Source organism: Thermothielavioides terrestris, chromosome 2, assembly GCF_000226115.1.
Source record: "Thermothielavioides terrestris NRRL 8126 chromosome 2, complete sequence".
Lineage (NCBI taxonomy): Eukaryota > Fungi > Ascomycota > Sordariomycetes > Sordariales > Chaetomiaceae > Thermothielavioides > Thermothielavioides terrestris.
Window position 1 is genome coordinate 2261154 of NC_016458.1, and position 27095 is coordinate 2288248.

At 59.4% G+C, this 27095-nt stretch overlaps 8 protein-coding genes and 1 non-coding gene across 9 annotated transcripts; 4 read left to right on the forward strand and 5 right to left on the reverse strand.

Moving 5' to 3' along the window:
* Positions 1–282: 282 nt before the first annotated feature.
* On the forward strand, positions 283–1164 carry THITE_2112452 (uncharacterized protein). The gene is made up of 2 exons (XM_003651740.1): positions 283–1025; positions 1114–1164. The coding sequence occupies exon 1, from the start codon at positions 790–792 to the stop codon at positions 1015–1017; it is 228 nt and encodes a 75-aa protein (XP_003651788.1). The 5' UTR covers positions 283–789; the 3' UTR covers positions 1018–1025; positions 1114–1164.
* A 514-nt stretch (positions 1165–1678) lies between these two features.
* THITE_2112454 (uncharacterized protein) lies at positions 1679–2051 on the reverse strand. Its single transcript, XM_003651741.1, has one exon. It carries the CDS (start codon positions 2030–2032, stop codon positions 1838–1840), a length of 195 nt encoding a protein of 64 aa, XP_003651789.1. The 5' UTR covers positions 2033–2051; the 3' UTR covers positions 1679–1837.
* Positions 2052–4948: 2897 nt separating this feature from the next.
* THITE_2112457 (uncharacterized protein) lies at positions 4949–7770 on the forward strand. The gene is made up of 3 exons (XM_003651742.1): positions 4949–5026; positions 5432–6335; positions 6437–7770. Exons 2-3 carry the CDS (start codon positions 5530–5532, stop codon positions 7536–7538), a joined length of 1908 nt encoding a protein of 635 aa, XP_003651790.1. The 5' UTR covers positions 4949–5026; positions 5432–5529; the 3' UTR covers positions 7539–7770.
* A 5256-nt stretch (positions 7771–13026) lies between these two features.
* Positions 13027–14922, reverse strand: THITE_2112464 (uncharacterized protein). The gene is made up of 4 exons (XM_003651743.1): positions 14118–14922; positions 13564–13904; positions 13442–13500; positions 13027–13189 (listed from the first exon to the last, which is right to left on the reverse strand). Exons 1-4 carry the CDS (start codon positions 14834–14836, stop codon positions 13121–13123), a joined length of 1188 nt encoding a protein of 395 aa, XP_003651791.1. The 5' UTR covers positions 14837–14922; the 3' UTR covers positions 13027–13120.
* A 558-nt stretch (positions 14923–15480) lies between these two features.
* Positions 15481–15575, forward strand: THITE_t42. Its single transcript has one exon. It is a non-coding gene; the product is annotated as a tRNA-Ile (tRNA).
* A 559-nt stretch (positions 15576–16134) lies between these two features.
* Positions 16135–19366, reverse strand: THITE_2112467 (uncharacterized protein). Its single transcript, XM_003651744.1, has 2 exons — positions 19168–19366; positions 16135–19074 (listed from the first exon to the last, which is right to left on the reverse strand). The coding sequence occupies exons 1-2, from the start codon at positions 19182–19184 to the stop codon at positions 16179–16181; spliced, it is 2913 nt and encodes a 970-aa protein (XP_003651792.1). The 5' UTR covers positions 19185–19366; the 3' UTR covers positions 16135–16178.
* Positions 19367–19491: 125 nt separating this feature from the next.
* THITE_2112469 (uncharacterized protein) lies at positions 19492–21090 on the forward strand. The gene is made up of 6 exons (XM_003651745.1): positions 19492–19677; positions 19819–20060; positions 20139–20561; positions 20618–20718; positions 20767–20815; positions 20866–21090. Exons 1-6 carry the CDS (start codon positions 19616–19618, stop codon positions 20943–20945), a joined length of 957 nt encoding a protein of 318 aa, XP_003651793.1. The 5' UTR covers positions 19492–19615; the 3' UTR covers positions 20946–21090.
* A 74-nt stretch (positions 21091–21164) lies between these two features.
* Positions 21165–23474, reverse strand: THITE_2112471 (uncharacterized protein). Its single transcript, XM_003651746.1, has 7 exons — positions 23141–23474; positions 23071–23090; positions 22980–23000; positions 22754–22928; positions 22538–22699; positions 22288–22475; positions 21165–22215 (listed from the first exon to the last, which is right to left on the reverse strand). Exons 1-7 carry the CDS (start codon positions 23353–23355, stop codon positions 21236–21238), a joined length of 1761 nt encoding a protein of 586 aa, XP_003651794.1. The 5' UTR covers positions 23356–23474; the 3' UTR covers positions 21165–21235.
* A 1510-nt stretch (positions 23475–24984) lies between these two features.
* THITE_2112476 (uncharacterized protein) lies at positions 24985–26827 on the reverse strand. Its single transcript, XM_003651747.1, has 5 exons — positions 26586–26827; positions 26070–26525; positions 25904–26015; positions 25794–25849; positions 24985–25703 (listed from the first exon to the last, which is right to left on the reverse strand). The coding sequence occupies exons 1-5, from the start codon at positions 26704–26706 to the stop codon at positions 25135–25137; spliced, it is 1314 nt and encodes a 437-aa protein (XP_003651795.1). The 5' UTR covers positions 26707–26827; the 3' UTR covers positions 24985–25134.
* Positions 26828–27095: the final 268 nt, after the last annotated feature.

Here is a 27095-nt window from a genome sequence, read left to right on the forward strand (position 1 = left end):
GTACCGCCTTCCTGGGACCCTCACAGTGAACGAAGAACAACAGAGACACACCGGATTGATGTGGCAGCAAAGGAGGAGAGACACGCAGCAAGTCATGGATGAGTTCTTATTCCTCGATACTGGCAATACACTGTCAAAGTCTCTCGAGATCTGATCGTGAGGGATTACCAAACATATAAGGACGCTTCACCGCGCGCCTCTGGTTTCTAGAACTCGCGCAAAACGCGCTGAAATGACCATGGCGGCTCTCTCGGAGCAGGACCAACTTGACCAGCGTGACAAAGATCTCTCCGTCACCAACTTCCTGGCCGGCCAAGGGGGGAAGAGAAACGAGATCCAGACCGGAGACCGACCCCAAAACATTCGGCCGAATCCCGCTCGTGGAGACACCGCCGCTGACACCGAGTTTGTTTAGCGACTTGTGTCTCACACGAACCCCCCGGCCCTGCGCGGCGCTGCGCTGCACTGCATGTCGCACGTTGAGAAGCGCTGCAGCCAGCCGCCAAGCAGGACCAAGCAGGAAGCAGGGAAGCACGCAATACGCGAGACAGCAGCCCCGCGAATTCCTGGCTGCTGCTGCCTGCACGGATCGAGAGAGCAGCGGCCGACCCAGGCTTGCGGATCGAGGCGCCAGCTGACGGGACCCTTCCTGCTGGGACGAAGGAGGACAAGTCGGTTCAAGGGTTTGTCGCCAAGGTTATACCCGGCGTGTCCCCGTGCGTCGCCGTCCCGTGAAGATGAGACTTTTCGATGCGTCTTCGAAAGAGTGGACTGTGGGGCTTCATGGAAATGCCCTTCAGCTCGGTACACGGTCGTGGTGGTACCGAGTCAGGATCACAACCTCTCATGCGCTCACAAGCCCACTCGCTCGGCGTAACAGCCCATTTTGGCGCCTTCCAGCCGAACGTGGACTTTGTCTCTCAAGGGTTCGAACTTTGCGAGTATGTCGGCAATCGAAATGGCACTCTTAGCCTCGTCAACTTGAGCATCGCGACCTCTGGATTCATTGCGCGGTGACAGACAAGCTTCACAGTAAGTTAGCATGACGGCTAGAAAGCTAACTCACCAGAGGAAAGGCGGCCATTGGGCGTAGAGCCGAGGAAAGACTTCAACCTTTTGCAGAGCGTGTCTTGGGGTCTTGTGCATCACGATCCCTTCCAGGATCTTTTACTCCACAGGGGAAGAAACTCGTCTACCTGTGCACAACGGGGAGCACAGTTGACCCTGAAAACGAGACCGCCAGTATGACTCAGTCTTCAGACAGACGGAAGCCCGTCGCGGATCGTTCACCTGGGCGCCTGATACGCGACATGCGAGAATGCCGTTCCAGTATTCCATAAAAAGGAGCGAATAGGAAGCTTCCCTCAACTCCCTATGCGAAGACTCCAGCGTGACGTTGCCACCCCGTGAAGGGTCTCTGGACACGCCCGTATTGGTAGGACTGCGGGAGTTGGGCCGAACACCTGACACTTGTTGATTTGATCCCAGCTGCGACCATTGAGAAAGATCCAAAAAGCAGTCTCGGGCCACGAAATCAGGCCTTGATCGCCCTGGAGCGCCCAGTCTCCAGATTGCATGCAGGACGTCTCACGGCCTGGTTCTTGAAGCTTCGATGACGTGCCAGCTTCGGAGAGGAATTCGATGCAAACATCAACACCGCGAGGCCGGGCACTGGGACCAGCAGATGATGCGCAAAGAGATGGAACAGGAAACGGGATCGATCGGTGGAGGCTCTGCAGCTGTGTTCCGTCGAGAATCCATGTAAGGTGTTGTTCCCAGGATGCCGGGACCCCGGCTTGATGCGTGGCTGATGAGTCACGCTGCTTTGGGGAGCCACTCAAGGAATGCCGGAGCCGTTCAGTGCAGGATGGTGTCCGATGGTCTCAATATGGTGATTGGGCGGTACAGCGTAGTTCGCGCACTTCTCAGTGGTCGGGTTCCCGGAACGGTCCCGGAGTGAGGCTTCATCCGGCAGGCTTGCCGCGTGGGCCACTGCTCGCTCTGGTGCGCACCGTGATGAAATGCGGATCATTTCAAGGTCCGTATTCCGGGCCCAGGGAACGAAGCAATCGCCGCGAGGAGGGCGGGAGCACGGAGGCCGAAGTGACTGAGCCGGCTTTCAGGGTCTCCTCGCCCCGGTTACTCAGCGAGTCAGCTCATGCCCCAAGCCCATCTCAAGTGAAGTGAGGTGACCAAAAACAGACCACCAAACTGAGGGGAGGAGCGGGCCGCGTCCTGCCCCTGGTGAGGATCCAAGCTCTGCTGTTTGGGAACCGGCTCGAGATCCGACCAGACGCGTTCCTTCGCGTCTCAGAGGAGTCGAAACAGAAACACACCGACACTTTGTGTTGGGTATGAAGGGTTGTTTGGGTCGCCATGGCCCGGGCCTGAGGATATGCGGCCAAATGCACGCCAGGGTCTGGGCAGGCACCGCGACTGGCCAGCAGCCTTCGTCGCAGCTGCACACGCTCCGTTCTGCCGTCAGGTTATCCGCAGTTGGCAGTCGACGGCGACAAGAGTGGACCCGGGGAAACATGGACGCGCCGCAACCAGCCACCGCATTTTCCTTGGGCGAATTTCTGTTGACAGAGCGGGTGGCTCCATCATTCTCGCGCGCCGCAGCGCGAGAAAAGAGGAAGGACGCGAGTTATTGCCATAACAATCCACGCCTCTCCGCGGATGCACGAGAGGGACGAAAACAGACGCTGCGGTTTCAGGCAGGAGCAGGGTAAGAATGGTGTGTTTGACGCTGTGTTGCGGCGTGGTGCAGCTGTCTGGGGCGGTTTGGAGCGAGAAGGCAGGAGCGCCTCACTGGCACGGTCAGATGACGGCTTCTCGAAGAACCCGTTGTGGAAGGCACAACATGGGCAACATGGGCTGGGCGGACAAATCTATCTAATCACGTGACTCGAGTGTTTCCTGGCTGCTGCAGTGGCTGTTTGGCTGTGGTGGGGTTTGGCTTGTCGCAATCCACCATCTGGCGACTCGCCAGCTCCTTCCCACTTCACGGCGCCGCTCACGCAACGCTGCCTATGATTGGAACGCGGATGGAAGCACGGCGTCCCGCAAGGGCCCCCTTCTGTTCCACTCAATTCCAGTTTGCCGGACTGCCCCTCGCGCTCGCAGCCACTGCCAACCACCGCCAGCCGTTGTTAACGTTGCGTGGAGGAGAGGCAGAAAGGACACAGCCGAGGGTTTTGCGAAACGCTTTGCTAGTCTGCTGTTGCAGTTGCGGTTGCTGTTGCTGCTGCTCTTCGTGTTTCTGTTCCCTGGTTCTGGCCGGTTAGACAATGTTGCGGGCGGAGATAATGGCGAGAAGGGAAACATGTCTCGCATCGCGTCAACAATCCCCCATTCCCATTTGACCGCCCACGCCTGATCCCGCGGTTCTGCGCCGATCAACGACCATCACGCAGTTGAAGGCAGCGTGACAGTGTCTTCGAGGTCATGCTCCCCGCGACATCAAGTGGTGGTGTTTACTAAGACCAAAGGAGCACCGTCGTGCTGCCAGCCTCGGAGCACGCACGCATGGGCCTATCGTTCTGCTACGGGCACGGCGCCACCCACTAGTTGCTGCGCGAAGAGGATGGCCACCTCGTTGGATACTGGCTGATTTTCGGTTGGTGCCCTCGAACTCTTTCGGTCGGCGCCAGAGACAAGATGGGGGTCTCTGCTCACGGGGCTCGGCTGGACCCTGGCACGCCCCGTCGCTAGAGGGTGGGAGCAGCTGCGCGTCTGCGGCAGGCGACTGGTCTAAAGCGTGCCTTTGGGTATCGATGCCCCCAAGGCCCATTTCTGCCCAACCTGCCGGGGCGGTCATCCACGGCCACTCCTTCACACCAGCCCAATCACAACGGCTCAGCATTCCTCGTCCTGGGCGCGCAGTTCGTCGTGCTCACCCCTGCGAGATATGGAGTACTCAGCGCTCTTGTTCCTCTCCAGCGGGCTCGAGGACTCTCAGGGCTTGCACCCGCGATCGGTCGCCGCTCCGGCCACGCCCCCCGTCGGTGCAGCGGCCAGCCGCTCCTTTCAGCCCATCTTGCCGTGTTGGGCCACTCCGCAACGGCAACTACTTGGTACACGACGGGAGCGATTCCACACCCGGCCCGGCGGGCGATCAGTGATTCGATCTCGGGTGCCACCACTGCGCACTTTTTCCAGTTGACCGCAGCTGACAGGCCGCGGGGGTCGCGCCACGGTTCCTATTGGAGAGCCCGAATACGACTGTACTTCCGTCCTGTTCTTCAACCCGAGAGATGCTGTTCTTCTTCACGGTGGCCGCGGCGAGACGTCCCTCTCGGAAGCGAAGGGCAGCGGGCAAGACAGCTCTTGAAGCTACCGTACCGCGGATACCGCCGCCCAAGGAGGCTCTGGCTCTCTGCTCGTCCGACATCTCTCTTTGTGCCCTTTCCGGTGCACGGAAAAGTACGAAATACTGTGGTACACTACTGTGGTGCAAGCTAGGGGGCCCCCCGCCCCTCCCCGACCCTTCCCAGATCGGATGTCTCTTCTGGTCACACTCCCATGCCAAGCCCAAGACTCCACCCCTCCCGCTCCGAGAAGGGCTCCCGACCCACAAGTTCCCGCGCTGAGCAGGTCCTCCGCAACTTCCACTCGAGGTACACTACCACCACCCGGCCGCAGTTCTCAGAGCCCGCTTCCGCTGCCATTGGGCAAGCCTCGGATACACACCCCGTTTCGTGAGGGCTCTGCAGACGATGGCCTGACCACAGTCCCAGCGCAAAACATATAGAAAGAGGAGCCCACATCATCCCATTTCCTTGTCCTGGTGTCCATCCACAGCCAGACCAGAGTCATCTCCCTTTGCACACTACCATCTCTCTTGGACAGGAGCAGCATTGTGACTGCTCGGCTGACGAAGAGTCACCGAACCTTCTTCACCCACTCAGTGATCCCCTACTTTCCGACCTCACTCACACAACCCGGGTTCTGGTCCGAATCGGATACCCCTCTTTCCAGAAGACGGCAGCGTTGTGCGACTTACACACCAGGAAAAGTGTGCTGTGTAAGTAACATTTGTCTCCCGTTCCATGTTAAAAACCCTTCCCGTGCCTCCCGCTCTCCCCGCCCCCGGTGTTTCCCCCACCAGACCTCTTATCGTTGTTACGCCCAAGCACTCTTGTTTCCCTTCCAAATCCTCAAGTGCATCGCTCAGTGAGCCGAGTGCTTGACTTTCCCTCCGTCACCAACGCAACACATCAACATCAACAAGCACTCCAAGACCCCAGATTTCGGAATCTGAAGGGTAAGCGCTCTCAGAGGCTGGGCCCTTTTCGTGGCGTTCTTGGTGCTCCCTTGCTCTCGGCTCTCATCCCCCTGCAACCACCCCCGCGGGCCGCTCCCCAAAATAAAAACGCTCACCGCTCCCTTCGGATTCTGTGTGCCCATGCACTGCTAACACACACAACAGGAACTGTCCACACTTTTTTTCCACCCTCGCTCACCCTCTGCCGGGAGCCAACCTTCACGCACACACTCATCACACTCTGACACACTCGGTGGCCCACCATGGTCTCAACATTCCAGATGCAGCCGTTCTACAGCAGGACACCATTATCGGTAGACACCACCCACGCGCAAAAATTCTTTGAGGACGAGGACGGTACGCTAGACGACAACATCCTTGACCAGAGCGCACTCGACTCGGGCCTGGAGATGTCGCCGCCGATGGCAGAGAGCAGGAGAGACTCGTTCGCGGTCGCCCCGTCACTGTTTTCTCCCAAGACGGAGGACTGGCAGTCAGTAGAGATGCAGTCCGTACCGTCGAACAACCCCTTCTTCGACCAGCAGAGCAACAACCCGTTCCTGCGGATGGACCAGAGCCAGCAAGCGGCTTACCAGAGCCACGCCTGGCCCATGGCCAGCTCCGGATCTGCGACTCCCCAGCTCCAGGCCTTTGACGGCCTGCCGGTCGAGTACGACTCGACCAACCTCGCCATGTTCCACAGGCCAGCCACCATGCAGACTCCGACGCCGACGCCCTTCAATGTCCCGGCCAACCCGGTCCCCATGTTCCAGCAGCTCGGACAGCCGGGGCCACAGTCGATCCCGACGTCGCCCCAGAAGGAGGGCTGGATGGCCCAGGACTTCAAGGCCCAGGCGATGGCCAAGAAACCGCGTCCGGCCAGCCCGCTGATCCGGTCGCACAACGAACTCCGGCGGGGCGACGGCATCCGGAAGAAGAACGCGCGCTTCGACATTCCTGCCGAGCGCAACCTCAGCAACATCGACCAGCTCATCGCCCAGTCCACCGACGAGCAGGAGATCAAGGAGCTCAAGCAGCAAAAACGCCTGCTGCGCAACAGGCAAGCAGCGTAAGTGCCCGAAAGAGAAGCACACCTCTCCTCTGTCTCCTCTCTACTCTTCCCTCCCCCCGAGGCTGGTTGGACCAGTCGATGCTGACAGATACCCACAGCCTCGACTCGAGACAGCGCAAGAAGCTGCACACTGAGCGGCTCGAGGACGAGAAGAAGCAGTTCACCGAGATGATTGCCAACATGGAGGAAGCCATGGCCAAGATGGAGAGGGAGATGCAGAAGCTCGTGCTGGAAAAGCAGAACTACGAGTCGTACATCCACGAACTCGAGAGGAAGCAGGAAGAGATGATCAGCAGACACACCATCGAGACGGGTGAGCTGCGCAAGAAGATCAGCATCCTGACCAACGAAGTGCAGTCGATGGGTCGTGCCGCCACCACCGCGCCGGGATTCTCCGGCGCTTTTAACGAGATGGACGGCATCACCTTGGACTGCTCCTGGGACAGCATGCCGATGTTCGGCGACTTCTCCATGGAGCAGCCCGCTGCTGCCACCGAGGTCAAGCAGGAGATGCAGATTGTGCCGGCCACCAAGAAGTCCGAGGTCGTGCCCCTGCCGGCCGCGGCCGACTCGGAGAAGCCTGCCCAGCACGGCGGGCTCCTCTTCATGCTCTTCCTCGTCGGCGCCTTCGTGCTCTCGAGCCGGTCCTCGACGCCCAGCATCCCGCGTGTCTCGGAGGACGTCCGCGCCGCGTCCGCGACCCTCCTGGAAAACGTGCTCAAGGATGCCGGCGTGTCGCAGGTCGGCTCGGGCCTCGAGACCATGGCCCCGCAGCCGTCGGGCGCCACCAACTGGGGACCGCAGCCGTCGGCGCCGTCCCTGAGCATGGCGACGCCTATGGTCGAAAACGTCGCGCCGTCGACACTGGGCGACATGGCCGACGCCCTGACGCAGCCCACCGAACAGCAGACCAACGAGCAGGTCTTCTCGCTGTCGGCTGCGCAATACAATGACCTGACCTCGCAGGATTTCCTCCCTAGCGCTCCTCCAGCCGAAAGGTCGACGAGCCAGGGGAGACGCAATCTCGCCGAGGCCCTGGCCAGCATGCGCAGCTCGGCCAAGCAGTCGTCTGCCGCCGAGGTCTACACAAGGTCGCTGCTCTGGGACCAGATCCCGAGCGACGTCGTCCGGACCTTTGCCAAGATGGTCGCGGAATGTAACAACGCCGCGGCCGCCGGAGGCAACGAGGACCGGGCTTGAACGTCTCCGTCTCCTCCAACGAGTTCACGATTGTTATGACTTGCCACGCCCAACCCACCCAGCCACGGGTACGACCAGCATGATGCCCATGAACGGAACAACAGCTTGAACACCGCGGGAGGCATGCAACAGCACTCGAGCGTCGTTTTTATCGCTTCTTGTTCCTCCTTGATTTTCTCCTTTCCGGCTTCGCGTATTTCCCCCTTCTCGGACCACAATACAGTTACTCCGCTCCCGCGACACACAACCACAGACATCTGCAGCTCACGCACCGGAAGTTTGTTGCTTCTTCTGGCAGCACCTGCACTGGGACACAGGTGCTGCCTCCCACCTTTCCGTTCTCCGTCTCTGATAGTTATGTTTGGCTTTGGTCTTCTGAGAAGAAATTGGCAAGCGAGCATTTGGCTTTTCTGTTACTTTCGGTTCCGATCTCGGTCTCTTTGGCGGCGCATCTCAACTTTTAATGGTTGTGCTTGTATTTCAGCGGTTTCCTTGGCTCATTTCTCTTGTTCACTTGGCGCTGGCATGGGATCGGATGGTTAGGGTTCTGCGGCACAGCCTTGCTGCGAGGTCGGCGGGGTTCACGGGGATAACGGCGAAAACTGGCGGCTATGGATCTTTTGTGTTGTTGCTTTTCTGGGGACCGGCGACGGCTGGACGGCAGCGTTGCCACTTTTTTGTCTTCTGTTCCTCTCTGAAGGGGGCTGGCTGGGGTTTCTGTCTTGCTCGCGAGCGGAGAAATCTCTCGCTGACACACAGACGAACAACCCAGCACGCATCCATCAGCTTGGCATCGGGGATTTCTGGAAAGGGATTTTCCACGGCTATGTGGAGCAAGGCTGCGATCCTGGCGGGGAGGAAGGGCCCGGCCACGGAACGCTGTTGCGACACAACCCACATGTCTGACGACACCCTGTTTCCTTTGTCCACGACAACGCCATCGCGCTCGTTTTGCTTCGCGTTTTACTTCGGGCAACGGCCTGGCCGTCACGAAACGGATTTCAGTGCCTGCCAATGTTGGAGGGCACCTCACCGGGCTCGGATGAGTGGATTGCGACGTCTACCACCGAGATGCCTGCAGATGAGGATCCCCGACAATATTTTTTCATATACCAACAACCATCGATCCAGAGATGGAGTCTCAACGACAGACACATCTGACGAACGAACGGCGAAGGAGGAAACCCGGACGCCCGCGGCTGGAAGAGCTTGAAACAGCTCGTCAGGCCTGCTTTCGACATTCCCTTTGCTTTCCTTTGTTCTCTTCACTTCACTCCTTGACACAAAGACCCTCAAGATCTTGTAGCTAGGCTAGGCAGCACAGAACCTTGGCAGGAGAACTTGAAAAAATAACCGAGACTGGATATGACAGCTTCTGCCGCAACGTCGAAGGCCACCGCTGTGCGACGCATTTCGTGCAGGTGATAGTGATGATTTGCTGAGCGGTTACAAGCACCAAATGCAAGGCAAGTAGGTAAGGCACTTGAGAGGTAGCTACTGACATGAAAGCCACCCGGCAGAACAGATAGTCGAACATACACCAGGGCCCAGGAACTCTGCATGACCAGCCCAGAGGGTCATATCGGTCCGTTAGCGAGGGGCGCGGAGCCGAACGAGTCCGCTGGAAATTGAGGGCAGACACGCTGCAGGGTGCCCCGGTGGGTGCGGCAGTTGTATTATTGGGGCGAGCGGGGGAATGATCCGCCTGTGATGGGGGGATCCAGCGTAAACTTACCACAGGTACTGATACACCCGCGCAGTTGATGGAGGGACAACCGCCTCTCTTATCCCCCTCACCCCCCTCTCCTCATTCGCTGTACCATGCTCGCCAGGCATACCACGTTGTCCTCCGTCCCCTCGCGGAGACAAAGCCGACACCCGCGCTAACACTCACACACTCACACACACACATGACTGATATGACAACTCACCGCTCACGAGGGCAGCATCAACCCTCCACAACCTTCCTGCCTCCCTGCCTCCCCGCCTCCTCCGCCTGGTAACACAACAAGCACAGCACAGAAAATGGCCCTGAACGGGTTCCGAGCTCCGCTCCCGGACCCGACATCATGGAACCCGATACCCCTCATCGCTCACACGGTCATCAGTGAAATAATATGGCACCCCCCCCCCCCAGGGTCTGACACATCCTTACCTAAACACACCGTTCAGTCATGCTGTGTAAGTAGCGAAGGTAGTAGTAGTTACCTCTAGGTAACTATAGTAGTAGAGAATGAGTAGCATTTCCGTCTGCCCGTTCGCTCGTTCCGGACTGGACGAGGCTGGAGTGGGTGCACCTCCCGTCCGCCCGGTCCAGCAGGAGCAGGTAGATATCATGGGTTGGCAAATTTCCCTTTTCTCCTCCTCTCTTTCTCTTGCCTCTTCCAATCCCGTTTCCCGAGTCCAACCCCCAACTCAATATCACCGCTAGTAGCTGCTATTGTAGTTGGCAAGTGCAATGGCGTGGCAGGGGAGGACGATGATGATGATTGCTCTGCCGAGGGACTGGGCCGGGTTGGTTTCGTGATTAACTTGCTCCCAGAGTATAGGCTTGCAGGTATAGGAGGTCGGGTGTCCAATCCAGTATGTAGTATGCATGCGTGCGAGCGGAGGGGGGATTGGGCAGCGACCGCTGCGGCTGGGCTGAGGGTTCGAGGGTGCTTCACGCAGTACACAGTAGTTCGCAGTCGGTGGGTTCCGCCAGCCTGTGGCCGCTTTGCTCGGCTGAGGTAAAAAGCTTGTATCTTTTTTTGGTCAATCTGGTTGCTGGTATATCTGAACGTTCGGGAAGGTTAAGAGTCCAACGGAATAAGTGGCTTGGAATGGATAGTGGCCGCCTGGTAAATACTTCTGCTGCCCCTTTCAGCCCCTTCTCAACGACCATATGGAGAGTAAGGCACTGTACATACATCGCTTCAGACGAGAGCTGATCTGGGCAGTTGGGCTTGAAGAGCGGGGGAATGGATGAGCGACTGGCCCTCTCCTGGGGAATGGAGATACAGCACGGCACTGCTGCGTCCCGCGCACATTGCAGTCTGCCGTGGCACATTCCAGTTACACGCACGCAGATGCTCCCCGCAAAGCGGCTGTGCCGTTGATCAAGCATAGGCGGCCAACGAGATGTCAGCATGACTTGTGTACTGCTGTGGCACGAAATATGCTGTGGAACGCGATCAGAGAGAAGCCAAGATCTGGTTGCTCCGGGATTTCCGAAGAGGCCTGGCTCAGACCGGTCACCATTGGAGGCAAGGAGGGGATGTGGCCGGCAAATGGTGAAGAGGAAGAGGCTAACGGCTACGAACGAACCCCTGGTTTTAAGGACTCACACCACTCAAGGAAGCCCTCCCCCTTGTCCCCTTAAGCGAGTCGCGATTCCCTGACAGAAGACAGTCGGGGATGTGTTGTAAGATTGCCGGTGGCAATGGGGCAGTTTTGGTGACAAGAAGCCCAAGAGAAGCTGCTCACTTGTCTCATTGCGCAGCACTAGGTAAGCCTTGAGGCAAGTATTTGACATTGGCACGTTTGAAGAAAATACACTCCGCGTCCGCACTTCATTTTTTGAACACATTCCGAGAGACCAGCACTTGCTGGTGGGCTGCTTGGGCCGGAGACTGGGCCAGCCGAGGACAAGCCCCTTCTCTCAAACACGGCGTCCTCGCGGTATGGCGCATGCCTAGGCCCCGACCACTTACATGTTGATCCTCGCAAACTGAAAATTGCCCACAACGGCGTCCTCAGAAAGTACTTCCACTTGACCAGCCCGTCATGTCATAGAATAGAATCCCTGTGTATGCTGGCGTCATACCCCAAGGGGGGGTGCCAAGGGCAGGCATTCAGCAACGCGAGCCCGTCTTCACTTCTCCCTTACTCGACTGGTGCTTCTCCTCTGTGCGTCCAGAAGGGCAATGCGGTAGTACTGTCACAAGTAGACGGACATGCCCCATTTCCGGTGCGTCAAACCAAGGTGCAAAAATTGACAAGACGAAGATCGAAAGTGAGATGCGGCGGAACAGTGGAGGCAACCTAAGTTCACAGCGGCAAAGCTGCCCGAGCCGAACCAGCAGAGAAGCTAAGGCCTGCTAGGAAGAAAGAGAAGGGTCCCACGCAACAACCCTGCTGCCTGACCCAATGGAAGTCAGTCCTCTAAAGGAGGGAGGGAAGAGTGAAAGTGCAGAAACCATCGGTGGGGCAATGACAGGAAAGAGACAGGAGGTCTGACAGGAAAGAGACAGGAGGTCTGACAGGAAAGAGACAGGAGGTCTGACAGGAAAGAGACAGGAGGTCTGACAGGAAAGAGACAGGAGGTCTGGAGCTCGAGCACACCCAAGGGTGGTCAGGGAATTCAGCGTTCCGGCCGGGCGTACTGGATGGTCGACAAATCCTGAGCAGCGTCGAGACTTCGGCACCCAATACGTACCAGTCATCGAACAGGGGCGCTCTGCATGCAAGATACCTGTACCATAGAATATGGAAATGGCGACGTGATCAACAATGCCCAGCAGTAGGAGTCATTCGACGAATCCGATATCCAGCAGAGAAACACCCAGCCGCCACAACAAGCGGTCCTGGCAGAAGAACCTGTCCCCGTCGGCCCGGCCATCCCGGCAGCCGTAGATCTCGACACGCAACAGCTCCTGACACGCCTAACAAGAACAACAACAAGAATAACAACAACAACAACAACAACAACAACAACAACAACAACAACAACAACAACAACAACAACCAACCAACCTCAGCCAGTCGTTTCCCTCCACCAAACTCCGAGACCTGGCTGACAAGACGCCCTACTTCTTGCCATGACCAGGGTCATACTTTTCCTTCCAAATCCTACACAGATGTGCGGTCAGCAATTAGTGAGCGCACGGAAAACCCAAATCACGACCACCCACAACAGCAAGGAAAAACAGCCACGAAGATGCACGCCTCACAACAATAACAATAACAACGATCCCCAACCCGCGAATCAGGCGCGTTGTAAACACGGCCACAGACGAGACAACCACCCTCCCAAGTGATGATGATCAACGCCAGGTCCAATCCGGCCTCAAGATATGGGACAGTTAAGGATAGTAAGCGAAGCCCATCGGGGAGGGGACAAGAACTTGGGCGGGACCACTCAGGCCGGCCAGTCAGCCGGGCGGGCGGGCGGCCGGAGTGGCGGGCCCGCAGCCCCCAGTCTCGTCGTGGTGGGTGGCCCCAGCAGCAAGTTAAGCTGTCCGGTTATCTGATTGGGGGGGGGGGGGGGGGGGGGGGGTGGGTATGAGAGGAGAAACAAGAGGGGGAAGCGGATAAACAAAAAACAGAAGCAGAAACAGGAATAGGGCACGAAACGCAGGGCGAACAGCGACATGAGTGGTAGGGATGGGGCGCGAGAGGCATTTGTCCCTGTCATAGGCCGGCAGGCCGGCAGGCAGGCAGGCAGGCTGGTAAACAAACACACGAGCAAGTCTGTTTGGACTGACAGGCTGCCTGGCTGACTGACTGGCCGACAGTTTGGGAAGGGGTTTACCCCTTCGCGGGGGTGGTGTCTGAGACCGAGGCGTGGAGAAAGGAAACGAATGGTAAGGAAAGAGGCAGGCTTACCAAGAGTTGCCAAGGATTTTGTTCCCGTTCTTCTCTGCCAGACGGTAGTACTTGGCGGCTGCGTACTGTTGTTGCGGGAAGTGTCAGCCTGATGTGATGGATCGCAAGCGCAGAGAGACTGAGGAGGGGGCTTTGAGGATGTGATTCGTCGAGAGCTGCTGCTGAGCCTACGGCCCGTTGGTGCCCAACGCTCCCGAGTTTTGGGACGAGTGAGCGAACACGAACGGTCGGCATCACCGTCGACAATCGGAACGGAGATGCACAACCGGTCCAGCTCCTCTTGTGCCGAAATGGTGTGTCTGGGGCGTCTGACTGACCTTGTCTTTCTTCGTGCCGAATCCTTCCAGATAGCACCACGCTACCTCGTTCATGGCATCTACAGTGGGATGTTGGTCAGTCTCGAAGCTGGGTTCGATCCCCGAATGTACTGCCGACATACCGGTGTCTCCAAGATTGGCGGCTGTCTCGTAGTACTGCGGTTTCCCCGTCAGCGCAACGGACCACAATATCCCCTCCACGCACGACCACCGCTCTCCGTCGCCAGTAGAGCAAGACAGGCAACCCACCTGCTTGGCCGCAACTGGATCCTTGGGAATGCCCCATCCGTGGCGGAAGCAATTGGCCAATTCGAAGATGGCCAGAACCAGCTCGCCCTTAGCCGCACCTCCTTTCTTGAGCCCCGCCTGCAGGGCAAGCTGCTCGATGTCGGCGGCATTGGACGCCGCCGCCGAGAGGTAGCTCACGGCCGCAGCCGTGTCGGGCTTGCAGCCCCAACCGTGCCTGGTTCAGCGTTAGTTCCTGATGCTCGTCTGACGCTCGTCGTCATTGGCCAATTCCCCCGTTGTTGTGGCCAACGACACACCCGCGAAAGACGCACCAACGCCGGCGTGACGGACGTGCATGGGCAACCCCGCGCGGGCGTGGAGCGACTCGCTGAGGAGACGAGTTGGAGAGCGTTTTGGGGGTGGCGGGATGGCTGATGCATGCACGCACCTCAGAGCGAGACCATACAGGACCTGGCTCAGCGGGTTGTTGGCGCCCTTGGGGTCGGCCAACCGGCCAAAGATCGCGGTGGACTCCTCCAGACGCCCCTCCTCATGCAGCCTGATGGCCTCTTGAATGTCTGCGTCGATCTCCTTGGAGGACACAGCCTTGCCTAGCGGGGGCGCCAAGTCCTCGCTGGCCCGGCCGTCCAACCGCAGCCCGGAAAGCGCGGGCGGAGACGAGCCGTGGACGGGGGTGCCCGGGCGGCTCCGGTGCTTCTCGTTCTCGCGGGCCAGGATGGTGGCGCGCTTCTCCCACTGCGACTCGGTGCCATCCTTGTCCTCCTCGCCGCCCTCGGGCACGACAATCTCTGGCAGGTCCTGGGGCACGTTCTCGGAGCTGGGGGGGCTGCGGCTCAGGTGCAGGCGTTCCGAGAGGCGCTTGTGGCCGGAGCTGTGGTTGCTCGACACCGAGGCGCTCCGGCTCCGGCTGCTCCGGAAGACGTCGAGGCTGCGGCGCGGCCTGGAATCGGACCTGGGCTCGGCCGACAGGAAGTGGCTGCCGGCATCCAGGTGGCCGTCGGCGCTTGGAGGATGGATCACCTCGGCAGTGTGGGTGTCGGTGCGGATGAAGGTGAACTCGGGCGTCGAGTGGCCCGCGAGGGCACCAGCCCCGCCGTCGTCCTCGGAATCATGCCACCTCCTCAGTTTCTCGCGGAGTCCGACCATCACGGCTGCGGCGACGCGGCTGAAAGAGCGAGCGCTAGGTCGGTTGGATTGCGGGGCGGGGCAGGACCAGGGAGGGCCAGGCTCGAGACTGTGAGACACGAACGTGCAAAAGAGCAGAGAGGAAGAAGCAACGGCGTATCGAGATGGAAATAACAACAACAACAGAAATTGGCTACAAATACGGATTCACATGAGCTGTCGAAGGAGGCGCCATTTTAAATGGCAGGTTCAGCCCGCCGCGACGCGCACTCAAGAGCGCATCCACGGATCCGTCGTTCTGGGATTCGGTCTCGGGAGCTGAGCGGGGCTGTGCCTCGCTCAGCTGAATGAGTGTTGGCGGAGCAGCCTGCGCAGTGGCGCCCCTGCATCCTTTGATTGACCCCTGGAAACGTCCGTTAATGGATGATGCGCGTCTTGGCTCGTCGCAAAGTCCGAGGATCGAGTCCCAGGAACGAAAAAAGAAATGATGAACCAGATACAAAGTAAAAGCAGAGTGAAAAACAATCCAGGTCGAGATGAACTTATCTTGGGGACGGGAAGACCATGATGTTCAGATGGCAGGAACGTCCAAGCACCAACGATCGGGCAGTCTGGCTGCTCCGCAATATGAGTCAAAGAACTGGTGTCTAACTTTTAATCAACAAGCCCGATTAGCTCAGCTGGTTAGAGCGTCGTACTAATACCGGGTCCACCTGTATATGGTATGCGAAGGTCAACAGTTCAATCCTGTTATTGGGCACATTGGAATTTCTTTTGCCCCCCTACTTTTGCGCTCCTGCTTTTTTTTTTTCCCTAACTGGCCTGGTATGTATAGCGTAGCGGCAAGTTAAATACCAGAACGTTCGTCTTGATGGCTCCGACGAAACCTGAACCTGAACCGGGCCGGATCCTGCGACCTCGGCTCGGGAAACCGGATGGACGTTGACGCACCTATGTGGCCATATCTCCCCATCTAACCGAGGACGCAACACCTCGTTGAACAATATGGGACAAAAAAAGCGCTGAGAAACTGCTCGTATTTAGCAGTCAATTGATCTTGTGCTTGATTCGCCGCGGATGTGCCGAGCGGGACGTCAGGGGTTTCCTCGCTCAGGGGCTTGTTTACTTCCGCTGTTCAACAAGCGTGCTCCTCCATGGCTACTCCTTGGCTATCGCTCGTCAACACGATTTGGCCACCGAACTGAACAGCCAGTTTCAAATCAAATCATATCTAACTCCGATCTATTCCTCCCCCACCCCGCAACACCTATGTAGCGGAACAAACAAAGACTAGACTATTCCAACCCCAAGGCTCCGAAATGCTACACCATCGTCCCCTCGCCCCTTCCTACTAGCAGAGAGCCTACGAAACATTCGCAAAAACCCTCTTGCGCCCGCCGCCGACCGCCGCCTCCTGACCGGCCTCCCAGTTCTCGTCGACGTACTCCTTCACGCTGCGCTCGCGCATCTGCAGCTCGACGACCTTCAGGGCGGCCAGGTTGAAGCCCATCTCGTCCTTCTGGCGGCGCAGGGCGGCGCGCAGGTTGGCGCGGATGCGCTCGAGCATGGCGCGCATGGTGCGGCTGGCGACGACCTGGCGGTGGTGGGTCTTGAGCATGAAGAAGAGGATGCGGCAGGTCAGCGGGACGGCGGCGGCGCGGGCGGCGAACAGGTTGAGGAAGGTGAAGAGCATGGGCACAGCCGCGAAGGGCAGCACGAGCAGGGCGTCGTGCAGCGCCGCCGGCTTGATCCGCTGCAGCGTCGAGAGCACGTACGCCTCGGCCGAGATGTTGCCGAGCGCGACGAAGACCGGGTTGCGCTGCGGCGGCGCCACCGCCGGGTTGCTCTGCCGCGCGAGCTCCCACTCGCGCATCGTGTTGAGGTCGGCCATGCCGAGCTCGAGTGCCTCGGCGATGCGCTCGCCCGCCTTGAGCGTCTCCACCGTCTGCTTGCTGGCCGCCGCGACCTCGCGCTTCTCGTCCTGCTCGTCCGGGTCCTGCTCGAGCGATGTGGTGAGCGTGGACTCGTAGAGCTCTTCGAGCTCCTTCTCGCGCTCTTCTTCCAGGAAGATCTGCTCTTCCGTCTCCTCCCACACGCGGATGCTCTTGTCGTGGCTGGCGCTGACGAGGAAGGTGCCGCTGTGGCTGACGGCGAGCGCCCAGATCTCGCCGTGGTGGCCGTCGATGCGCTGGATCTGCTCGAACTTGTCCCCGTCCCAGTACTTGATGGTGCGGTCCTTGCTGGCGCTGAAGAAGTGGTGCCCGTTGCCGTCGGAGTTGTGCGGGACGAAGGCGACCTGCAGGATGCTGTCCTGGTGGCCGAAGAGGGCCTTGTGGCAGTCGCCGAAGTCGAGCCCCCATATCCTGATGTTCTTGTCGGCCGAGCTGGTGACGATGAGCTTGCTGTCGTACGAGATGTCCATGCTGAGCACGGGCAGCTTGTGGCCGTAGAGGTTGAGGTACAACTTCAGCGTGTCGGTGAAGAAGACCTTCACGGTGCTGTCGAGGAGAGCCACGGCGAGCAGCTTCGCGTCGGGGGAGAACCGCAAGCTCAAGATGTCGTCGGACACCTTCAATATCCTTGACTGCACGAGCTTCAACTTCGGTGTTGTCCGGGTCGTGCCAAGAACTTGTTCTTGCACAATCTTGAAGTCCCAGAACTTGGCCGTCTTGTCGGCGCCGCCCGACACAACAGACTTGCCGTCGGGGTGTACTTGCAGCGACCAAATGGCGTGCCCCTCGTGCGCATTGACCGTCTCGAGCAATGCCGCCGAGGCGACGTCGTAGAGCTGGAGGTCGCCCTCCTTTGTGCCAACCACCACCACCTTGTCGCCGGGAAGGAATGCGCAGCAGAGCGCATACCCGCACTCGAAGGTGCGGATGCATGCCTGGGTCCGAATGTTCCATATTTTCAAGGAGCCGTTCGCGGCAGAGGCCAGCATCTTGTCGTCGGAGCTGATGGCCAGCGAACGGACGTCTGTCCTGTGCCCTGGAAGCTCGACAGCCAACGCTTTGTTGTAATCGGGGACGTCGCTCTTGGACTTGAGCTTGTCCTTGCCGACAATCGAGTAGAATTCGAGCAGGTTGTTGGTGGAACCGACGAGGAGTTGCAGGTCCTTGCTGCTCCCCTGGCTCGTGGCCCAGTCGACCGACCGCACCTTGCCGGTGGTTCTGACGATAACGTGCTGCACGATCACGTCGGAGATGTCGGCTTTCGTGATGTCGTCGGCCCTGTCCTCGGCGTCGTCCATGTCAATATCGCCCTCGCTTTCGCCCTTCTTATCCTTGGCCAGCTTTTCCCTCCTCCTCCTCTTTTTCCTGGCCAGACTCTTCTTTATCTCCGCCTCGTTCCGTATCCTCCAGATCTCGACCGACTTTTCTACACCATGCACGGCAAAGTAGTCGCGCCGTGGGTGGAAGGTCACCTCGACCGCTCTCTCCTTGCTCTGCCGGTGTAATGTCCCCCTGTCGCGAAGGAAGTTGACGGATTGCGACAGGTCGATCTTCTGCGCTGCGGAGGCAAGAGCGGCAACGTCCAGTGCCCATACTGTCATCTCGCCGTCGTTGCCCGCGGTGACGCAGCCGCTGAGGTCGGGCGTCACGCCCAAGGCCCAGCACTCGCCATTGGTCTGGGCAACATGGGTCTCAATGCAGTGTCGAGACGTGAGGTCCCAGAGCTTGATCAGCGCGTCCTTCCCGGTCGTGAGGAGGAAGCCTTCTGCGGCCTCGCTGTCCACAGCCATCAAGGCCTGCTCCTCCTCGCCCTCGCCCTGCACGACGGGGTCTGGTTCGACAAAATGCAGGCCGGTAATCTGGTCCTTGTGCCCGCGCAGCTTGTACTGTCCCACCTCCGCGACCAGGTCCCAGATGATGACGTCGGTGTCCTTGGCGCCGCTGGCGAGGCGCACGCCGGCCCTGTCGAAGGCGAGGGTCGTGATGGCGGACTTGTGACCGTTGAAGCTCACCACCGAGGTGGCGATCTTGCTGTCCCAGAGGCGGATGCTGCCATCTTCGTAGCCGACAGCGAACACGTCCGGATCGGTGCGGCTCTGGGCGATGGCGGTCACGCTGGCGCGGCAGTTCTCGTCACGCCAGCGGCTGAGCAGCTCGCCCTTCTTGATGTCCCACACGAGCACCTCCTCGTTCGCCGCGACGATGGCCTGGCCGGCGCCGGTGCCCGTCTTGCCCCTGGACGGCGACCAAACGAGGTTCGAGTTGCTGGATGCGACGACACCGAACGACTTGGAGGGCTCGAATTTCCTGAGGGTTGTTGCGAAGCGTCCGTTGTTAGGGAGGAAAGGGAAGAGGAAACGGGGAGCATTTGGAAAATAGGGGGAATAGCATGCGGCTTACAGGTACGACTTGACCATATTTGCGACACGCGGCTGCCAACTTGCAATCCAGTCCAACTGCAATCCCGTCCCGTCTCTCGCCGTCTCAATCGCGTCCTGGAACGGGTGCTCAGCGGGATGGTCCCCTGTTGCACTTCTCACAGTAACTTTTTTTGGCGGCGATAAGATAAGCAAGCAGCCAGAGGCCCGGGGAATTCCTGTGCAGCCTGAGAGAGCCCTTGCTCTGCACTGCTTGGTTGAAATGCGGGGCAACTTCCAGGGGTTGGGGTTCGGCAGCCTGCTCTCCTCCCCCCCTGCCCGCCACAACGTCAGCCTCTGGCTCAACGCCGGCCCCACTAACATTACCGTATCTACAACCTCCCTCCAGACACAGCGCCCTCATTCACCTCCCGGCGACAGAACGACACAAGCCAACGGGCAAGCGATTGGAGCGGGGCCCACCATCCAAGATGCTCCTCCTCGACTACCAGAATGTGCTGATACAGTCGGTGCTCACGGAGCGCTTTTCCGGGTGAGTAGCCGGAGGCGGGCTGCTGTGTTGTTGCGACTTGCGTTGCTGCGGTTTCCGATGCTGCCCTGCGCACTGAAGCTGCTGCATGCCCGTGTGGCCTCTTCATCGCTGACCATGGCCTCGTGCCTCCCGTGACCGTAGAGCGCCGCCCGTGTCCATCGACCAGACCGTATCCGACTTCGACGGCGTCACGTTCCACATCTCGACCCCTGAGTCCAAGACCAAGATCATGGTCTCCATCCAGATCCGCTGCTTCAAGGACCTGCTGCGCTACGGCGCTGAGGAGGTGCTCAATCGCGAGTACGGTCCCTACGTCGTGCCGCCAGAGCCCGGCTTCGACTTCTCCATCGTCGTCGACCTGGAGAATCTGCCCGCAGACAAGGGTCGGTGGCCCCCCTCCCCGCGTGACCGGGTGACCGCGCGCCGAACCACATGTGTAGTGTGCTGAGACAGGATTGCAGAGGCCCGCGACGAGCTGGTCAAGAAGATCTCGCTGCTGAAGCGCAACGCCATGGCCGCCCCCTTCGAGCAGGCCTACCAGGAGCACTATCACCTCAAGGCCGAGGCGGCCAAGTTCACCTCCGAGGAGGCTCCCCAGGGCGTGCGCGAGGGCGGCGAGGTCAAGGCGATCCACTACCGCGAAGAGGAGGCCATCTACGTCAAGGCCAGCCACGACCGCGTCACCGTCATCTTCAGCACCATCTTCCGGGAAGAGACGGACCGCGTGTTCGGCAAGGTCTTCATCCAGGAGTTCGTCGATGCCCGCCGGCGCGCCATCCAGAACGCGCCCCAGGTGCTGTTCCGCAATGACCCGCCGCTCGAGCTGCAGGGCGTGCCGGGCGTGAAGAATACGGGAACCGGCGAGATCGGCTACGTTACGTTTGGTACGAACCTCACAGGTTACATGCGGTCGGTGTGGTGTGCGTGCTGACAGCGGCAGTCCTCTTCCCGCGACACCTGACCCCGCAGCGAATGCCCGAGGTCATCTCGCACATCCAGACCTTCCGCGACTACTTCCACTACCACATTAAGGCCTCCAAGGTGCGTGCCCGTCACAGGCATGATCCGACAGAGCTAACCGGCTCCTAGGCGTATATTCACTCCCGCATGAGGCGGCGGACAGCAGACTTCCTCCAAGGTGGGCAGCCTACCCCGCTCGGCGACTCCTCAGGGCTGACAGTGTCTCAGTCCTCCGCAGAGCCAGGCCGGACAACGAAGAGAAGGAGCGCAAGACGGCGAGCGGGAGAACCTTCAAGGTCGGGAGCTGAGGATCTAACGTGTATAGACCTGACACGACAAACGACGATAGCATATGCGGACGAATGCAGATTAAATTGCCTGAACTGCCTGCGTGTTGACCTACGCCGAGAGGTTCCTTCTCTCCTCCCGTGCAAAAAAAGGGTTGCTGTGCTTTGAACGTTGCGGTCCCACGCGTGCCGCACGGCTGAATGAAGCCCGGTAGGCTGCCCCAGAGAGCGCAACTCCCTCCCTCAAACTACTGCATGATAATAGCCACACAGCGCCAGCGAGTCCAAAAATTCATTTCACCTCTCCACCCTCAATACGACCACGGCCTTGCCCGGTACCGCTTATTGTCCTCCGGCCGCCCCTCCACCGGCACCTCGACCTCATCTGGATTGATATACCACGACGGATCACCCGGCTCGCTATTCCCATTACCCAGCCACCTCAGTGCATTGCCCCCCTCGCCCTCGAGGCTCTCGTACTCCCAGTCCTCCCAGCGCGGATTCCGCAGCGTCTCGAGCGCGTGCAGCGTGGACCCGGGCCACAGGCCGACCACCTTGCCGTCGCGCGTGTACCAGCTGCGGCACTGGTCCGTGTAGACGGTGCGCTTGAAGTAGCCGTCGACGTAGGCCATGAAGTCGCGCACGCGCGCGCGCCGCGGCGCCATGCTCGCGTAGTCCTCCTTCTGCAGCTTGCGCACCGCCGCCAGGATGTAGTCCGCCTCCGCCTCCAGGATCTTGGTCAGGCTGCCCGACCCGATCGCGCTGTTGGGCCCGAACAGCATCAGCAGGTTCGGGAACCCGTCCACCGCCAGCGAGAGGTACGATTCGGCGCGCTTGTGCCAGCGCGCGGAGAGCGGTAGCCGGTTCAGGCCTAGCAGCGGGAAGGGCGGCGGCGACGAGACGTGGAAGCCTGTCGCGCAGACGAGGACGTCGAGGGGGTGGTGGGCGGTGGCGTCCGTGGTCTTGGTCTCGACGCCGGTGGGCGTGATTTGTGCGATGGGCGAGCTGACCACCGTCACGTTGGGCTCAAGCAGCGACTCGAGGAAGCCCTTGCCCGGGGTCAGGCGGCGGCAGCCCGGCGCGAAGGCCGGGATCAGCAGGGCGAGCAGGTCGGGCCGCGTGGCGAGCTTGACCTGCATGGACTCGCGGAAGGACTCCTGGAAGGCTATCTGCATAGGCGTGCCGCGGATCGTGCTGTCGTGGATGATGTTGCCGCCCGTCTCGAAAACCTTGCGGACCTTGAAGAGCTCGTCCGGGTTGGCGGCCAGCTTTTGGCGTTGCTCATCGGAGACTGTGGTGGTGGGAAGGTTGGTCAGCGGAGGGCAGGGACAAGGGGGCCGCCGCAAGATGGGTTGGGCATTACAGGCTGTCTCAGCGGGATCCAAGCCCAGTTCAATCATTCCTTGATCTCCAAAGGGTGACGCGATCCAGGTCGGCGAGCGCATGAAGCAGGTGAGCTTGGCGCCCTCGACCTTCTGCAGGTTTGGAATAATCTGGATGGCGCTGGAGCCGTTGCCGATGACGCCGATTCGCTTGTTGCGGAAGTCATAGCTGATGCGTGTCAGTTGGCTGGCGCCGGCTTGCTGAGAGAGGCAAGCAATGACAACGCCTACCTCGTGTCCCACTCTCCCGAGTGCATAACCTTTCCCTGGAACGTGTCAAGGCCAGGGATGTTTGGCCACGACACGTTGTTGAGCTGGCCCCGCGCCGTGATCAAGACGTTTGCTGCGTCCTCGAACGTCTCCCCGGTGGCAAGGTTCGTGACCTTGACCCTCCTGGTGCACGTCAGCGAATAGCTTGTAGAGCAAGGATCGGACTGGAGGACAAACCATTTCTTTGCCGCATCATCCCACTCGCCGTGGTCGACCCGGTGGCGCGTCTTGATGAACCTCATGGCGCCAAACCTCTCGGCCACGCCCTCGAGATACTTCTGGATCTCGCTGCCGGGCGCATACAGGTTGCTCCAGTGCGGATTCGGGGCAAACGAGTATTGGTATGAGTGAGCTGGCGGCGAGTTAGTTCCGGCTGGCTTATCTGCCTGAGCAGGCGACTTACATGGGATGTCGCAGGCAACTCCTTCGACTGACTGTTAGCCATCCTCGAGCTTTCCAATGCAGCAGTAGTCCTATTCAAGTCCTGTTCATACCGGGATATCTATTCAGCCACCTAGCAACGTCAGCCTTCTTCTAGAGCTGTTGGGCGAGTTGAACCCCTACCAGACTCCACCAACACCGTCGTTCTTCTCGTACACGACCAGCTCAACGTTCCTCAGCCTCTCGGGTATCCTGATGGCCATCAAGATGCCCGAAAAGCCCGCCCCGACGACGATCACCTTGAGCGGCCGCAGGTTCTCGACGGGAGCTTCCTTGAGCAGCAGCTCGTCGCCGTGGTGCCCATTGCAGGTGCCGTTCACAGCCGGTATGTCGCCCATCGTGTGTCACTGTCCGCTGACGTTCGGCTGTGGAAGTTGATTATGTGGAGAATAAAAGCTTCTGTAGATCAAGGCTGACGAACATCCGAAGTCCGTGAAACGAAGCTACAAGTTCTGCGACTCTATCTGCGTGCGTGCGCGATCCCGCTCCACCATCACGGCCTCCGGCGGACAACGGACAAGGGCCTCGGTTATATAACTGCATGTAAGTATGTGACCGCACCACACCCTTGACGAGATCAGTGTAAGTCCGCTGCAGCCCGCAGCACGGGCCCAAATACCCGGCAGAAAACCCGCCGAGGGAGGCGGCCGGCCTGCCACCCCAGGTGCCGGGACGCCGCATGCCCCAGCGGCGGGGAGCTATATCCTCGAGTGTGCTGACACAGACCAGACTAAGACTGTCTCCCCTCCCCTGTTGGTCTGGGTCAGGCACCCGAAGGCGGCCACCCCCGAGCACTGGGGCGTCCACTTGGCATTGGGACCGAATCTGTAGGTAGCAAAGCCTACTTAGTACTACCGTGACGTTAGTGTAATAAAGGAGGGAAATCAAGAAGTCATCGATGTAACTTGACGAGGGACAAGGTGACAGGCCAGCTTCAACATCGACCAAGTAAATCTACCACGACCAGGGTTGGATAAGATCAGTCTCCTCTGCACCCTCCAAGTGAAGAAACGCCTCTGAATACACTATAAACCATTCCATCTTCCCAGCCCTTCCCCGTCCTGCTGGAACCTAAAATCCCTCGGCGGACTTTCCATGCAGCCAAGCCGGGGGACCATAAGCACGACGTCCAGAACCCCCCAACAATCACACCACCCCACCAGCCAGCCCCACGATCATCAGCGCCTCAGTACACTAGTGGAGAAGCGCCCACCCACACCGGGGGAAGAAGAAGGAGAAGAAGAAGAGGGGCACGGGGAGCAGATCATGGCAGAGCAGAGCAAACCGTGGAAAATAGTTGCCGGGCACACTGCTTGTCCTTTTGCTGCCCAACCCCCTTTTCCTTGACTCTTCTTCCCGGGAATTGGTAGCTTGGCTGAAGCCGTCGCAAGTGATCATCTACCTACCTACATGCATACAATACAGAACCTCCCTAGGTAGGTAGGTAGGTAGCTACCTGGCACGGGAAAACTAAGGGACGGACTGGCAGCTCCCGGTGCGCATTCTGCCTGGTAACTCACTCACGTTTGGACAACTCTGAGTGTGCGCTTGGTTATGTAGTGTACGTAAAGTCCGGAATGCTGGGGGTCATCAGCTCCGTCGCACCCCAGATCTTGGCCCCCGATCACCCCCTCAACTGCCGACCCCGCCTGCAACCAACTGCTCTGGTGCACCCCGGTGGATAAGGGGCGGGCGTGAGACGGCAAAGCACACCCGCCCCGAGGAGAGCGGAGGGGACCGAGGTGTGGGGTCAGTGGAACACCACCGCAGGGGACCACGAGACGTTGCTTGCATGTCCAGTTCAGTACTCCGTACATCTTTCTTCATCCATCTACGGAAGCTATGGATGTATGACTTATTCATGAATAACCCAACACGACTGCTCACACGAGGCATCGCTGTGCCGCCATTATTTCTTTCTTTTTCTTTTTCTTTTTTTTTTTCTTGTTTTCCCCTCTTTTTCCCCTGGCGCCATCACCGTGGCCCAACTCCGTTTCTTTCCCAGTAAAGACGGCAATAAGGCAATGGGGGGTATCGATGCCAGCAGGCAATGCAAGGAAGAGATGATGGACGCAACGCATCAGACATCAGGAAGGAGCACGGCAGAGGGAGCAGCATCATAGAGCGATGAAGTCCCTCTGCTCCGCGAATTCAAGACCCTCGTGCTCGTCGTGGCCAATAAACTCGTCCACCTCATCCGAGTCGACGTCGTCATCGTCAATCGACTCTCCGTCCTCGTCGCTTGAGAGATCTGCCATCTCCTTGTCCTCCTCCTCCATGCTGGACAGATCCCGTCCGCCAGCTCCTCTCCGCAGGACGCTTGCCCTCTCCCGATGCGGCAGCTTACAGCCCTTGATCTTACAGGTGCCCGTGTTGCTGAAGTCGGGACACTCGAAGACGTGGCGGTCCGGGCAGCTGGCGCCCTTCTCGCAGTAGCCGTAGAAGCCGAAATCGCGGCACACAGGAGCAGCTGGTGACACTTTCACGTGAGCATACTTGCAGTCAGGTTTGGTGCAGCTATCCCGGGCAAAATGCAGACAAGTCGGCGTGCGCTCGGGAATGGGCTCATGCGACAGATCGCAGTGCTCGCCGCTTTGGCAGCCACCGCCTTGCAAGAACTCTCGGCAAATTGCCACCTTGTGTGGGTCGTGGACGTAGCGGCAGCGCGGGCCTTGGGTGCAGGAACCTGAGTCTCGGTTAGCGAGTCCCGCGTCACTTACCGAAGCCCGGTCGGTCGAATGTCGCGCGGGGCGTCGGTCGAGGAAAATGGAGTTACCCGTCATGGAAAATTGCTTGCAAGGCACGTTGACTTTCTTGACGACGCCCGATTGCCTGCCGCGAGACGCTGGAGTCAGTTGGCCGGCCCCACGGTTCCAGGAAACATACCGCTGGGCTTTCACGATGCCGTGGCGGTACAGGTTACCGTTCTTGCTTCGATAAAACCTGACGCCTCCAACGACGGCAATCTTGGGTGTCGCCTTGGCCGAGTTGTTTTCGCCTGCCGATTGGTGAGCACCCTGCGCAGCCCGTGGACATGGTGAGAAGAACGCACCGGGAACCCTGATAAGCTTGCTGCCGTTCTTGGCGACCCTGAAGCGCACGCCCTGAACGGCAATCTCGTACTTATCGGCCGCGGCCTGCTGGTTAGCGGACCCAAATCCTCCGCTGTTTACCATGTGGTTGAGGTGGCTGATCAGTTTAGCGCGCTCTTGCTTGTCCCTGAGAGCAAGCTTCTGGCGCCGCGCCTGCTCCATGGCAGCCGTCCGCACCGGCGCATCTCGCTTGTAGACGTTGGAATTGATAAGCTGCAAATGTCGATCGTTTTTCGTAACCCACGAGGACGAGGACGCGTCCGACGTAGCTCCGGCGTCTTGGTCGCCCGATTGCTTCTGCTGTGAAGCGCCGTTCAGGATGAGCGTCTTGTTGCGGTAAACGGGCATCCGCGCGCTGTGATGGCCGCCACGATGAGGAAATCCACGCGCGCGCCATCCGTCAACAGGTCCTGTGTCTCGAGGCACGTCAGCTGGGCGGAGAGGAGGGCGGACATGCCATCGGTCGATTCGCGTACGGTGAGGCGGCCGGCCGGCAGGCGTCGGGGCGAAGCCCGCCAGCTCGTTCTTGTAGCGATTGATGCGGCCAGCCAAACGGCCGATCTTCTCCATCATTTCGCGGTCCTCTGCCGACGCCATCGTGAATGCTGCGAAAGCCAGTGCTTGCCGATCTATCCGTCTTGATACCGTGGGAAAGCGCAGCCTATCCAGCGCTAAGTCCGGTAGATACCTTAATATCAAGTCGTCGTTGAGGAGGGTCGTGGATACAAGGCAAAGAGCGATCGAAGCGCGAGGGTTGGAAATGATGTTGGGAAAGAAAGTGGATGCACTGAGCTGTGGCCAGGTTTTGAAAGCTTTTATCACGGCCGTCAGGGTCGCGCTTAACGCAGCCAATCAGGTGACCGGAGGTGCTGCCTAGAGCATGAGCATGCAGGTTTGTCATGGAAAGGGGCCCGAAGGGCATGCGAAATCCACCATGGAAGTGACTGCATACAAGTAGGATGCCGCTGCCCGTGGTTGACTTGCGG